The sequence below is a fragment of the Mauremys reevesii genome, linkage group 11 (assembly GCF_016161935.1).
Source record: "Mauremys reevesii isolate NIE-2019 linkage group 11, ASM1616193v1, whole genome shotgun sequence".
NCBI classification, from domain to species: domain Eukaryota; kingdom Metazoa; phylum Chordata; order Testudines; family Geoemydidae; genus Mauremys; species Mauremys reevesii.
This window is the reverse complement of record NC_052633.1, coordinates 42,531,541-42,547,223: the sequence shown is the minus strand read 5'-3', so window position 1 is coordinate 42,547,223 and position 15,683 is coordinate 42,531,541. Positions and strand designations below refer to the sequence as shown.

At 38.3% G+C, this 15,683-nt stretch overlaps 1 protein-coding gene across 4 annotated transcripts in view; it reads right to left on the bottom strand.

Moving 5' to 3' along the window:
- Positions 1-15,683, bottom strand: part of LOC120374778 (sodium channel protein type 1 subunit alpha) — a 166,835-nt gene that overhangs the window by 51,882 nt on the left and 99,270 nt on the right. For 3 of the 4 annotated variants that reach the window (XM_039494995.1, XM_039494994.1, XM_039494996.1), the window contains exons 15-18: positions 13,481-13,654; positions 12,522-12,878; positions 10,734-11,213; positions 2,536-2,653 (exon numbers count right to left, since the gene is read on the bottom strand). In XM_039494995.1, the coding sequence (XP_039350929.1) occupies positions 2,536-2,653; positions 10,734-11,213; positions 12,522-12,878; positions 13,481-13,654 (1,129 nt within the window). The remainder of the gene's footprint in view (positions 1-2,535; positions 2,654-10,733; positions 11,214-12,521; positions 12,879-13,480; positions 13,655-15,683) is intronic. The other variant, XM_039494997.1, reaches the window with a different exon arrangement.

Here is a 15,683-nt window from a genome sequence, read left to right as displayed (position 1 = left end):
GCACATCAACTATTTGTCCTGGATTAAGTAGACCCTGTTAGTCCCTCATTTTCACAAGCATTAAACTCACTCACACATTTTAAAAGTTGAATAAAGTGTTTAAAATGTGTTCACAATCCTTATAGTTCCGTTTATGTTCTTAGAAAAGTATGTTTTACAGGGAAAACATTCATCAGTTGTGAAAAAAATCCTTTTACGGTGCAGTTAATTTCTTGTAACCTACTGTGATAACATCTTTTTTTTTGTTTTTTTCTCTTGTACATCACTTCATCTGAGAGGAATCCTATACTTAAAGCAGAAAAAAAGAAAATGGATTGCTCTGCAGGCATTTTGCATGACTAGCTACTTCTTGTCAAAGCTACAATGAACAGCAACTGAAAAACCTTTGTAAGCATTATCCTTTATTATAGAAGAGCTCATAAGATCAAATGTAACCATCAAATATAAAATGCCTTAGGTTATGTATCTAAGATTATGTGTATCTATGAAATGTAACTGTACCGTCTAGAAAATTATCTTAATTTTATGAATTTTGATGAAGATTAGCATAGACGGTTTTATTTAAAGGTGGGAGTGAATATTTTTTGTGGTTAAACCACAGGAGTGAAAATCAAAAATAAGGGTAGAAGGTCTAGTCTAAACACTGCCACTGATTTGCTATGTGATCTTGTGTAAGTAATTTAGTCTTAGATTTTCAAAAGTGACTTCTGTATTATGGGTACCCAACTTTAGACAGGTAAGGCCTTATTCTCAGTGCTGCTGAGCACATGCAACTCCCACTGAGTTTCCAGATTTTCTCCTCTTATTCATTAATCTTTCTGGCCTGGAAATTTTACAACTGTCAGCTTTTAAAACTAAAATGGGCCAAATGATGACACGGATAGGTACAACTCAACTGACTGCAATGGAGTTGCATCCCCTTATGTGAGTGTTGATTTTTACCCAGTAATCACACAATGGGCTGAACCAGAAAGCACTAAATGGATTCCATTAATCTTCACTCGTCTGGTGATCCAAAACCTTTTAGCAACTTTGAGGGCACACAAAAAATAGGATTCCTCAGGAAGTATCAGAGTTCCCCTCCATGATGGACCAGTCTGTGGTGAGCTGGTGCAGGAATGGTTGTCCTCTACTCAGTGCCAATAACAACTTAAGGTAATGTGTCCTGTCAGTGATGTAACGTCTGTAGTCCCTGAGATATGAGCTAGCCACTAATTTTCCACCTTTGACAAGAGTTCTTTGCAGTTATGATGCATTTTTGCCTAGAAGCTTACTCTAAATTGGAGCAGAGTGCCAAGAAGTAAAGGAATCCTGGTGAAGTCAGGTTGAAGAGAGAAGCTTATCACTATGCATAAACTGATGGTACCTCTTGCCTGGGACCCAGTTTTCTCACAAGGAAAGAGTTTAATGGTGAATTTGTATTTAAGGGTCTATATCCAATTGTGGCCTCTTTTTGACTTGAGTGGCTTGTCAAATTTCAGAACCTGGGGGATGTTCCAGTTGGAAGCAGAAATAGTGTCTGGTATTCTTTCTGATGCAATCTTGTTTATTTACAAGGAACATATAAAGTCTTTTTTTCTCTGAATATGGAAGGAACCAATAACAAAAGGAATAGTTTCTTAGTTTATAGCTCGTTAGCCAAGAGATCCAAAAAGCGCTCGCTCTCTCTAGTCTTGCAGGCTATTGCTTGGCTTTCTTGATTTTTGTCTCTTCTTCTGTCTTTTCTTGTCTGTTCTCAGGTTGTGTGCATTCTCTCACATCTAGATCTCCCTGCCCCGTCTGCATCCCTAATCACAATACTCAGCAGAATCCTCCACCCATATAGTGCTAGCTTCTGGGCAGAGTCTCTTAGGCCTTGTTTTAGGTGCATCCCCTTAACTGTTTCTTACAATTATCTTAAATGAAGACTGTGTTTCACACATCAGTTTGAACAAAGTTTTGACTCTGCCCTTAACAAGGTTGCACCCAGTTCATAACACTATTTATTTCAAGGCCCATAAAGTGTCCAGTGGAGTTGGGCATGAAAGGCCAATGAGTGGAACGGGGGACCACATTGGACTGTTTTTTCTGCCAGGTAGCAGGTGAAGAGAATTTCTTCTCCTTTTGACAATTTGCTTAAATAAAGGCTTAGCCAGCATTTAAACCAAGATGGAGTTTTGTGGAGTTTTTATTTACCAGTGACAGTTTTCAATTTTTAAATACTACACTAGTTGGAGCTAATTCAGAACCCTCAGAAAAATAAACAGATTTCTTCTGGTTTTGGGAATAATGGCAATTTGCTTATATGATATAATTTTCCCCAATTCTTTGTTAACTGAAAGCCACTATAAAGCCATTATAAAGCCACATCAGCAGTATTATCTTCAGTGTATATTATGTACTGAACATACCATTGCTAAAATTCATGATTATTTAGTGTTAAAGTTTGACAAAATAGCAAATATTTCAAGCCATAGATATTATTAGACAGTGTAAATAAATATTTCATTTTACTTTATATTTTTAACAGTACAGATTATATTTTGCTTCACTCACCTTCTGTAAAACAGGCCTCTGGCTCAGCAGCTTCTTCAGGTTCAGCTTCATGTTGCTCTTCTTCAGGATGTCCAATATCAACTGTGCTACCTTCAGATGAGCTGGACAAATTTAGCTTCTGTTAAATAAAAAACCCCACAAAGATTTAATCAGCGTATTTAAGGTAAATATTAATGCTCACAGACATAGTAAAAATTAATAGTACGTGTCTACTTTTTTACATTTTTGAATGTTTTAGTGCTCAATTTAGGTAAGTAATTGATCGTGCTCATTTTAGGTGACACTTCAGTACTCTATGTGTCCTTTTAATACAAAGTTAAACCAGGCATTTTATTAATTATTATTGTTTCTGGAAAGCATTATAGAAATATAGGCAAATATTCCTGGGCCTGAGTGAACTATGGTTTTAAATTGAGTTTGGTTGTTAGCATGAGTGATGGGCCCAAAGCACATGATCAAAAAGAAGGAGATCATGAGAAAGAAGGGTTGTTTGTATTAAATTTGAAGTGTCCCTTGAAATACCAGCATTATTTTCTTTAAGGTTTGGGTTGAAGTAATACAAATAAAGAAAACATGGTTTAATGGGGTCCAGGCACAGTAAATAATTGGTTAGATAGATTTGTTTAATTTATGATAAAGAAATGCTTAGTACAGTAGTTAGTTAGGACTGCTTGTTTTAACTGGGGCAGAGAACTGGGCTTAGCTCTAAACTGCCTCATCCAGCTTTAACTAAGGTCTGATAACCTGCCATGACATCATTTGTTTATTATAGTGTATAAAGGGCAAATTTTTTGGAGTTTCTTTGTCAGAGCTGTTCCTTACCCTTCTGGAGTCACACCATAATGTGAAGGTATCTCCTGAGCCTGATTTTGTTGTATTTGGCCAATGCTTATAACTGTATTCGGTCTAGAATATAAAATATAAGTGTGTATATGCTTGTATTTTGGATGTAATCAATATCAAGTGGCCTTTAACCAATAAAGGAATATTTGTGGGTAGCTGAGTTGTGGTAAACCTTAGTAAACTTTTTAGGGAAATTATTTCCAGCAGGCATCATCAAGACTTACTTAAGGAAATTAATGGTACACATATACACACACACACACAGAGGTGTGTACGTTGCTGTACTGCTAACCAGTGCAGGCATATAAGAAGTATTTGAATAACAGCACTGTGCAAAAGGTTTGTAACCAACTGGTTTTATGTTTCACTGAACAATGAACCCAAAACTTGCTTATGTTTGTAAACTTGAGGACCAGGCACAGGTTGAAAGTCAAGAAGTTCTGAGGAGTTTTGCCACTGACATCTTGTATGACTTTGTTGAAGTTAAGTCAGCTGAAATTTTAATATTTGGGTGCCCATTTTGGGACACTGTAAAGGACTGGATTTTCACAAAGTGGTAAGCAGCTACTCTTTGAAAATCAAGCTTTTCACTATTCTCTCTGAAATCATAAGGGCTTGAAGCAATTTTGAAAAAAAGATAAAAAGCTGAGATTCTGGAGCAATATCCACAGCAGCATTGTGGAATATATTGAATTCTGGGTATAACAGATGCTTAGTGTAGAAAATTAAGATGGAAAAGAGAAAACAGTTAATGTGAAATATGTAGTATGTCTCATTCAGTCATAAAGTAGTTGCAATTAACAAGAGTAAATTCTCAGACAATAGAAGCAACTTTTAATGAAAACATAAAATTAACTGGAAGTCATGATACAAATTCTGACATCTACAGGCATAGACCAGACTTGGATGAAGAATATAATATTATGATAGCATTTTAGTTGACAAACAATCCTGTCATGTTTCACCTGCTAGGGGAACTCAGTAGTCTAACCCAATCTTCTGAGATATGAAAAACTCCAAGTTTTGTTTGAGGATAACTGTGAAAGTTTACCTATTATGGAGGAGGAACTAACATGCTATTTTAAGGCAAAACAATGTAATAAAACCGCATGCTGTGTATGATATGTTAATGCTTAAATGAAATAGCAACATTCTGAAACTGAAAAAAGTAATGATGAAGACTTACACACATGCCTAACCTTTTAATCTGACATGGTGTGAGTAGTCCTATTGACTTAAATGGAAAGACTCACAGGGCATGAAGTTAAATATGTGTATAAATCTTTAAAGGATCGTGGCCTAAGCTTTTATATATTAAATGCTCATTTCAAGAGAAGAGATGTGACATCTATTGCTATACTTACAACTACTGGTGAAGAAAAATGTTTGAGGGCAGCATTATTGATCTGTTTCTGTATTCTGTTGACATTTGCAGCTGACAGAGGTATTTGCAATGCTCTTAATTTTTTAAACATTTTTCTAAATTTTATTTTGCTTTCATAAAAGTAGAAAACACCTAATTAAAGAGACTGAAACTTCTTTATTGTTCTTCACTATATGGGACTACCTGCCTAGTAAAATACAATACAATATGAGCAATGGTTGAAGCTCATCTCTAGCTTGGTCTATGAAAAAAGACTAATCAATTTTACTTTTTATGTAGTCAGTTTCTAGTTACCGTCACTTCCTAGCATTATAAATAGTTTTGGAAGGATTAGACTTGTATTGGTAAATGTCAGTAAACATTGATTTCACTGTACACACACAAACCAATGGAAAAATATTTCCATTGCTAAATAACCAAAAATTACAAATAGGCAAAGAAAGAAAAATCATAGAATCATAGAAATTTAGGGCTGGAAGGCACCTTGATAAGTCATCAAGTCCAGCCCCCTCCACTGTGGCAGGAGCAAGTAAACCTAGATCATCACTGACAGGTGTTTGTCCAACTTGTTTTTAAAAGCTTCCAATGAAGGGGATTCCACAACCTACCTTGAAAGCCTATTCCAGAGCTTAACTACCCTTATCTTTAGAAAGTTTTTCTTAATATCTAACCTAAACCTCCCTGGCTGCAGATTTATCCCATTGCTTCTTGTCCTACCTTCAGTGAACATGGAGAAAAATTGATCTGTGACCTCTTTATAAGAGCCCTTACCATGTTGAAAAACTTATCAGGTTCCCCTCCAGGCTTCTCTTCTCAAGACTGAACATGCCCAGCTTTTTCAGACTTTCCTCATACATCAGTTTTTCTAAACCTTTTATTATTTTTGTTGCTCTCCTCTGGACTCTTTCCAATTTGTCCACATCCTTTCTAAATTATGGTGCCCAGAACTGGACACAGTACAGTTCCCCCAAGCTGGGACCTCACCACTGTTGAGTAAAGCAGGACAATTACCTGCTGTGTCTTACATATAACACTTTTGTTAATACATCCAGAATCATATTAGCCTTTTTTTGCAGCTGCATCACACTGATGACTCATATGCAGTTTTTGGTCCACTATAACTCCCAGATCCTTTTCAGCAGTACCATCACCTAGACAATTATACCTCATTTTGTAGTTGTGCATTTAACTTTTCCTTCCTAAGTGAAGTACTTTTCACTTGTCTTTATTGAATTTCAGATCAATTCTCCAATTTGTCAAGGTCCTTTGGAAGGCAGGTTAAAATTCAAAAGTGCTTGCAATCCCAGCTTGGTGTTATCTGCACATTTTATAAGCATATCTCTCCTCCATTGTCCAAGTCATTAATGAAGATATTGAATATTACTAGACCCAGGACTGAGCCCTGTGGGACATCACTAGATACGCTCTCTCAATTTGACAGCAAACCATTGATAACTACTCTTTCAGTACAGTCTTCCAATCAGTTGTGCGCCCACCTTATAGTAAATTCATCTAGACCACGTTTCCCTAGTTTGCTTATGAGAATGTCATGTGTAACTGTGTCAAAAGCCTTATTAAAACCAAGGTTTATCATGTCTACTGCTTCCTCCCTATCCATTAGGTCAGTAATCCTATCAAAAAAGAAAATCAAGTTGGTTTGGCATGGATTTGTTCTTGACAAATCCATGCTGACTATTCCTTGTAACCCTATTGTCCTAAAGGTGCTTACAAATTGATCATTTAATAATTTGCTCCAGTATCTTTCCAGGTATTGAAGTTAGACTTATTGGTCTATAATTCCCTGGGTCGTCCTCCTCCTCTTTACAAAATGCTGCCTGAGAACTTAGAGTCAAAACTCAGTGATTTAAACTTTTGAATTAGGCTTGTTACAAATGGACTAGCGAATGAATAGTAAAAACAGGTCTGATTTGTTGATTTGAGGATATTTACTTTATATATTTTGACAAGTGATGATGATTTCTGTTTGAATGGTTTATAAATCTTTACCTCTGCATCTCAAATCTGCTGTTATTAAATAATTGTTATTGTTTCACCTCCCCATAATTTCCTGCATCTATGAAAATTTAAATTAATAAAAATTGAAAAAATGCTTAAAAATAAACATTGGTATTATTGACTGAAATTTCTAAAAAAAAAAAAAAGAATTCTGTCAAGTTAAACTATAAAGAGTGCAAAGGACAGCTTGCTTTAGCCAAAGATGGGGGGAAAAGATATATGAACAGTCCTTAACTTAATTCTAGTGAGTAGCAGTATAGGCCTTCTTTGTAGGAAAAGTAATACATTTCCAGGTTTCTCCTTGCTTTCTTCCCCCATCTTGGAAGCCAAATTGTCATTTCTACTCTTGCTCCCCAAAGAATTCCCTTCCTGTCATGTACCAATCTTCCTCTTCTGTCTCTGTTCACCCACCCGAATAATTAACCTTTTCCCTTGATGTCCACCCAAAGATCCCACTAATTTTCCATTCTGGAGATTCCTTGTCTCACTGTTTCCCATTGTCTCTCTCCCAAATCTTACCTTTTTATCCCTCCAAAGTTCCTCCTCAATCCCCAGTATCTCCACCTTCCCCCAGGCTCCTCCTGTCTCCTCCTCACCTAGGTCCCACTTTCCTCAGTTGTACTCTCCTAGCTTTACCTCTTCATAGCCAGCCCCATCTCCCCAGGGGCAGCTCTAGCAATTTCGCCGCCCCAAGCACGGCGGCACGCCACGGGGGGTGCTCTGCCGGTCGCCGGTCCCGTGGCTCCGGTGGACCTCCTGCAGACGGGCCTGCGGAGGGTCCGCTGGTCCCGCGGCTCTGGTGGACCTCCCGCAGGCATGCCTGCGGATGCTCCACTGCAGCCGCGGGACCACCGGACCCTCCACAGGCACGCCTGTGGGAGGTCCACCGGAGCCGCCTGCCGCCCTCCCGGCGACCGGCAGAGCGCCCCCCGCGGCATGCCACCCCAAGCACGCACTTGGCGTGCTGGGGCCTGGAGCCGCCCCTGCATCTCCCCTACCCATACCTGTCATTCCCATGGCTGTCACTCCCCATGCTTTTCTCTAAGTGGCACCAGTCCCCCACATAGATGTCCTCCCGCCACACAGTCATTTATCTTGTGCCTGTCTCCATCAAAAATGGTCTTCCCTCTTGTGTGCGACACCCTCTTATAGCTGTCTGCTTGCCACAAAGGGGAAGGAAAAAATGATGTTGCTCCTTCCTGGTCCCACGCCCCTCCTGCTGTGCAGACCCTCAGAGTTGGTATGGGGAAGGGAAAGGATCGAGGGATGGAGGCAGCAGGAGTTACAGCTGCTGCCTCCTGTCTGCTCATCAGTAGAACATGTGCCCCTGGCTGGAAGAAGGCTGAAACTGCATCTGCCTCTGTCTATTGAACCTATTAGCTAAAGCACAGTTTAAATTCTTCTGCCTAAAACAAAGAAACGGAGATTTGCAAAACCAAGAAGGAACATGACATTAATCTCATTGATACCCTGCATAGTTCTAGGGGGGTTCCAATATTTGAGACATTCTAAAAGCCAGAAACAATTGATAAGGCATAGACCACCACTTTTAGCTACAGGATTATAGAGATAAAGGTAACTTTAATTGCAGGTATCAGAGGGGTAGCCGTGTTAATCTGGATCTGTAAAAAGCAACGAAGAGTCCTGTGGCACCTTATAAACTAACAGAAGTATTGGAGCAGACGTATTCACCCACGAAAGCTTATGCTCCAATACTTCTGTTAGTCTATAAGGTGCCACAGGACTCTTTGTTGCTTTTTAATTGAAGGGTGGCACAGAAAGAAAAACTTGATATCCAGAAAATTCTGGATCCACCCTAGAGCTCACATACCTGAGAGGGGAAGAAAGTGGATGCAAAAGTATCATTCAGTCATGCTAGCAAGGAGGGAAACCCCTTTATACATGATGAGACAAAGTTCTGTGCCCTGTTGCCTCCCTATGTCAGTTCTCAAGAAGGGAAAATTTAGCACCACAATTCAATATTATTCCTGCATCATACACATCCCTCAGCAGCACATCCTGGGAGGTAGCTTCTCTTCATCTTGTATAAGAGGAAAGTTAATGCAATTGTGTTGAACTGTGTCAGCAAACATGAACTGCTCTGAGAGTCTTGCCAAAAAAGGGACCATAGGATCCTGGAATGTGCGGCCATGAATTCAAGGAGATGCTGCTGAAATATCTGGAAATGCCCTGAGTTATTAAGGCACTGAATTCCTGAAGGAACCTCTGTTCATCTTACAGTGCAAAGCAACCAGAGGGCATTGGTTGGAAGAATGTGTCTTTGAGGCACCAACACACCAGGAAAAACCTGTGTGCTGGGACATCAGTGTTCCATTAGCAAAACCCCTCAAACTGGTCTACAGTGCCCCGGAGGGCCAAAATCTTTAAGTTGGGGGAGTTTCCTGAATGACTTTCACCAGAACCACAAGATCCAGAAGTGAGAATCCTGCACAGGTGATATATTTAGAAAATGTAATTTATTTTCCTTTTCTAGGATAGATCCTGCAAACAGTTACTACCAAGTCTAGTGTTTACTACCATGTTTGCAGAAACAGGCCTTATGCCCTGATCCTGTAAACCCATATGCACTTACTTAATTTTATAACGGAGAATAATCCCATTAATCAGGGTAATAAAAGTAAGCACATACATAACTGTTTACAGGATTGGGACCTTATCTTAAAAGCCCTCTGGTGTCAGAGTGTATGTAGCTCTTAGCTGAGATGAGGAAGCGGGAAGCAAGGAGCCAACGCACTCCTGATGTTCTGCCTCATTCATGTTGTTACTATCAGAAAGGATTATATAGAGAACTATAAAAGACAAAGATTCCAGTTGCTTGTTGAACTTTGCATTATTTACTGTACTTTATATAGTTTTCACAACTCTTTTTGTGTGTTATACTGTTGCACAAATCCAGGATTTATCAGTTTCACAGATCAAAAGTAGTTTGAATGTCATTCCATAGCCTTTCAAGGGTTGTTCATTTTCACTTATGACAGCCTGCTTGCTTTCAAGTTAGCTAAGAAGATAAACTAATGAGAAAGGTCACTAGATCTCATGCTTTAGCCATAAATCAAACATCTGTGGGTTCAGTAAGGAAATGCTCCTCCTGCGACCTCTTATATTGCATCTAGGTACATTGTGCAGAGGTGTGTGTGATGCTGGGAGGAATAGTTTTACTTAAATTTGGCCACTATTTAAATTGTTCCATCTTTAACAGCAAAATGGTAGATGGTTATTAATACCTCAAGTATTAACTGAGAAATGGTGACAATATTGTCAGCAGTAGAGCCTGTCGGGGTAGTCCCAGGGACTGTGCTAAACTGCTTTTTGGGGTAGAGTTTCAAGGACTATCGTAGAAACATAGTCTTGGTGGGCTGGACTGTCTCAGATAACTTAAGGAATACCTTCATGTTCTTTAGGTCAGCAATTTGTGGTTCAGATGATTGGCTATGGACACCCTCTCCTGTAAGATTATGGATGAAATCCTGATCCACTCCCATTGACATCAGTATGGCCAGAATTCAACCCTATGTGCTTTCTCATTTGTTTACTTATTGTAGTTTGTTTATTTATTTATTAAAAATGATGACATTTGGGTCAAAATGGCTGAGCAAATCCAGGCTGTTGTGTTTGACTATATTGCAATTCTAGTATTCGATTCATTACTTTGTAAAAAATATTTATGGTATCTTGTGTTCTTCCATTGGCTTTATTTTTCAGTTTTAACAACTACATGGTTTTGTAGTACATCAGATAACCTGAACTTAAACACCATTTTATTAGACTCTTGGTCTACAAAAGCTGATCATTCAGAAATCTAAAAAGAACTTTTTTCATGCAAGTTGTATCTATTCTTTGGGCCCAGTTCATCCCTGCACTAGTTCATGCTGAAAGAAAAACAGAAAAATCACCACAATATTAAAAAATAAGTATATAAGCAGTATTTAAATACCTCTTTGCTTTCTTCCAGATCCGACTCACTGCTAAACTCTTCTGTATTTAAATTTTCAAAATCTGATTCTCCAACAGCAATCGGTACTGTTACAGTGAGGCTTGGGTTGTTTATGAACGACATGTAATCACTTTCATCAATGATATATTTTTCCACGCTGCTGCCTGTGCATATACCACTAGTTCCATTGCCATCTTTAAGATAATCAAGGTCTTTGTTTATTTCCACTGTTAGATGATTAGAAATGCAGCTGTCTTTTTTGTTTAGTTCTTCAAGTGGCTTGATTTCATTTAAAGCTTTTTGTTTTTTAACGAAGGATTTTTGGATGAATTCACGAACTTTTCTTTTCACATAATCTATTCCCTTCTCAATTCTTGCTACAGCAATCTGGAGATTATTCATTTCATTATCATCATCAGTGGCAGCAAGGTTGTCTGCACTAAACGAGCTCAGTAGCAAGGCCAAAAATAGGTTCAGAACCTGGAACAGGATAGAAAAGGAATTCTTAGATTTATCTCAGTGGAAATAATTTCTTGCTAGAATACTTTCTAAAGCTATGTGAAGCATGTGTCTAAAGGACCAAAGTTTCAAACAAACAAACAAACAAAACAAACCCAAACAACCCAAGAACTGTGTTTTTACAATGAATGAAGTGTTATATCTTTAATAAACGTACACTAAAACACTTGCATTAGAAAAAGGTGAGTGACGAAGTGGGTATTCACCCATGAAAGCTTATGCTCCAATACATCTGTTAGTCTATAACAGGGGTCAGCAACCTTTCAGCAGTGGTGTGCCGAGTCTTCATTTATTCACTCTGATTTAAGGTTTCGCGTGCCAGTAATAATTTTAACCTTTTTAGAAGGTCTCTTTCTATAAGTCTATAATATATAACTAAACTATTGTTGTATGTAAAGTAAATAAGGTTTTTAAAATGTTTAAGAGGCTTCACTTAAAATTAAATTAAAATGCAGAGCCCCCCAGAGCAGTGGCCAGGACGTGGGCAGTGTGAGTGCCACTGAAAATCAGCTCGCAGCCGCCTTCAGCACGCGTGCCATAAGTTGCCTACCCTTGGTCTATAAGGTGCCACAGGACTCTTTGTTGCTTTTTACAGATCTAGACTAACACGGCTACCCCTCTGATACTTTTTAATTCATGATAATTTGAAGGGCAAATCATATAGTAAAAAAAGTGATTCACAAATATTATGACAAATTAAAGAACTAAATATGGTTTGCTATGATTCATAGGGCCATATTATTCACTAATCACAAATAGTCAGACAACTGGCAAGTATTTGAGAAAATGCTTTTGAATCCCAAAAGTTTACAAATATTGGCATAAAAAAAAATTTATTCAAAAATTCAGACAGGAAGTTTGTTATTCTTCATCATCCTGTTTAAAAAGTTTCACTTCTCCAATCAGAGAACAGAAACTATACCATGTATTTTACATGACCGGACACACATAATAAATAAGTATATAAAAATGCACAGGCTGAACATTATTTGAAGCACACTGTATTTGCAAATTGTAAAAACAAAAATTAAGAGAGTGACTAAAGTTCACTCTATAATTATATATCATGAGTTTGATACTGAGAGGTGTGGAGTATTCTGTTTCCAATCCTGCAAAGCACTTAAGCTTAATTTTAAGCATATGAGTAGTTCAACTGAAATCATTTGCTTAAGTGCTTTATTGAGATGCGGCCAGAATTCTCATTGCATTGCAGGACTGAATTGTCTTTTTTCCTCCAAAATAAATCTTTGAAGCATTTTGATTACGTACCACTAGATTTCCAATCACCATGACCATCATGAAGACAGTAAGGCACATAGCTTGGCCTGCAACCTCCATACAGTCCCACATAGTCTCTATCCATTCTCCACACAACACTCGGAATACTATCAAGAAAGAGTGGAAGAAGTCTTGCATGTGCCAGCGTGGAAGTACACAGTCACTTGCAATTTTGCAGACACATTCCTTGTAGTTTTTACCAAACAGCTGCATACCAACCACAGCGAAAATGAAGACAATGATAGCCAGCACCAACGTCAAATTTCCCAAAGCCCCCACTGAGTTACCAATAATCTTTATCAGCATATTCAGTGTTGGCCAAGATTTTGCCAATTTGAAAACTCGTAACTGAAAAAAAGAATAAAAAGGCATTGTTAGTACTGATTTTAACGGAGACACAAAAGTGTTTTACAAATTAATTTGTGAAAAAAATATTGCTGCCAATGATGAACTTTCACAGACTTTCACAACTTGGTACCCCAAGAGCATAGTCTTGGATCAAGGATGTAAAAGCCCAGAGACACACCTCATGCAATCTAGGGTTCAGTGCCTCAGATGGCACAGAACTTCAAGACTACCTACCTACCTGTGTGTACATAAAGAAGAGATCCATTTTGATAATATCAGTAGGAGCACAATAAAGATATTCAGTAAGTCCATTTGTTTCTTCACTGTAGAATACTTGAAGTAAGTATTTGCAATAACAATTTGGAAATAGGCCCCACTCCTACACTGGAATGCATAAGTATGGATTCCTGCAGAGTCCCCATTAAAGACAACAGGACACTGCATGGCCAGAGGTACACACAAGTGGATCACATTTTTGGATCAAGGTCATAATGACCTTAAGGTATCTTGTTAAGACACAAAAGTTGAATTAAAATATTCTTAGTGCAACAAAGCCTGTAACTGTAAATTGCAATAACATTCTGTTTTATTAATATATTTACCAATCTGAATGATCGGAGAACTGATAGTCCTTCCACATTTGCAAGACCAAGTTCAATCAAACTAAGTGTTACAATAAAACTATCAAAAATATTCCAGCCTTCTTGGAAATAATAATAAGGATCCTTGGCAATTATCTTCAGAAACATTTCTGCTGTGAAGATCCCAGTGAAGACCTAAATTCAAAAGGCAATTTATTATTCAGTTGGAAAATTTAATATTACAAGTATTTGTGCAGTTTTTACATTCCAGCTACATATCTTCAATGAGCACAATTTAGAATGGCTATTCACAAAAATTCTTAAATTCAAATCCTTAAAATAATCAAAGGAAGGTCCAATTATTTTATTTAGTACTTGATTATTACTGTTTAAAATTTGTTGCTTTAAAAAGAATGATCATAGTGACATCTTATACACAGCTTCCGATAGAAACTTCATCACAGAACAAGTATGGAATCTTCTTTTCATTTGATTTAATTTTACAGGAAACAAAATTACTTATGCTTCTGGTTTATAATACAACTTTAAAACTATTTAGGGTGACCATACATCCCATTTTGGCTGAGACAGTACCTTTTTAAAACCCTCTCCCGGCCGTCCCGACTTTTCTGGCAAACCTGGGTATTTGTCTCGTTTGCTCTTGTCAACTGATGACCAGTTGGCAAGAGCAAACGGGACAAATGCCCAGTTTTGCCAAAAAAAGTGGGGTGTGACCCCTAGCGGGGCATCGAGGAATGTGTGGGAGGGTGGGGCGGCAAAGCCAACTCTGCACGGGAGGCAGGGCTCATGCCGGCCACGCATGAGTGGGCAGCAGGGGGTCTTGGGTCAGCCCTGCATGCGTGGGGGTAATGAGAGGCCTCAGCTGGCCCCGTGCGGTGTCCCACTTTCCCTTCAGGAAAATATGGTCACTCTAACTCTGTTAGAATGCCAAGCTCTTTATTCCACAGCACAAGCAATGCCCCCAATTTTATTTTCACATTATGCAATAGAATGCTTTCCAAGAAATTACATGCTACTCTTCTAGAACACTATTGTTGGGATATTAATGACACTATAAAGATATGCTCTTATACAGCCTAATTTCACAAGATCTAGCAGGATCAACAATTTACGTCAGGTGGGGATCTGCCCAGGAGTCTTCTCCTTGATTTCAATGCACATTAGATTGTTAACAGGATTATGATGGCATTTAATATTATAGGTAGTTTAGACATATTAACTTCATTTCCAATTAAGCTTTTGTAAGGGATATATAGAGAGAGAGAATAGATATGTCTTGAATGATTAATAACTACTGAGTCCTTCTGGCCCTCAATAATTAGAAAAGCTATCCATCTCTGTTTATTCCAGAAAGGACCAACCTAGGAAGAAAATACAATAAAATATGGTTCACATCATGTGAGGCACTTTTTTTTTTTTTTTAAACCAGGCAGAGCAAGGGTGGGGCCTCAGGGGAGGGAGCAAAGTGGGGCAGGAAGAGTGGATCTAGGACGAGGGGGAAGAGGTGGAGCGACGGCAGGGCCTCGGAGGAAGGGGTGGAGCAAGGGCGGGGCCTCGGGTGGAATGGGGGTGAAGCACCCCCAGGGAAAAATAAAAGTCAGCGCCTATACTTAAAAGTACCTTAAAGACAAGTGCATCCTTGGAAATGTGATAAATATGTTAGGTACTAAAGAACTGAGAATTGATGATCATAAGTAAATGTAATAAGAAATTGTGGTAATTTACATTGTTTCTTGCTATAACTGCTGAGCCTCAACTCTAGACTGTGATAATTGCTTACAAGACTGTATTATGTGTGTCTACACTTGAGTGGTGAACTATTGATTGTATATTAATGGGGTTTTAAGTAATTAATAAATTGCTAGTTAGTTAAAATTAAGCAAGTGTCCTGATTTGAAAAATACTGTTCAAGTTAAAAGTTGATTTGAAAAGAATCCAGCATTAAAAAAAATTAAGTTTACACTCCCTGGATGCAAGGAAAAGGAGATATCCTATTAAAATTCCATTCTATATTGACTAACCTAGTTTGTTAGATTTCAGCTTTAAAATCTAACTGGCACCTTGGCAAATTCATAAACATTGTCCCCCTTTCACATTTACACTTTGCAATGATATATACCAGTGGTCCCCAACCTTTTTGTGGCCAGTAGCACATTCATATGTTCAGAAGAGTGTGGCAGGCGCCAACAATTTTTCAACGCTT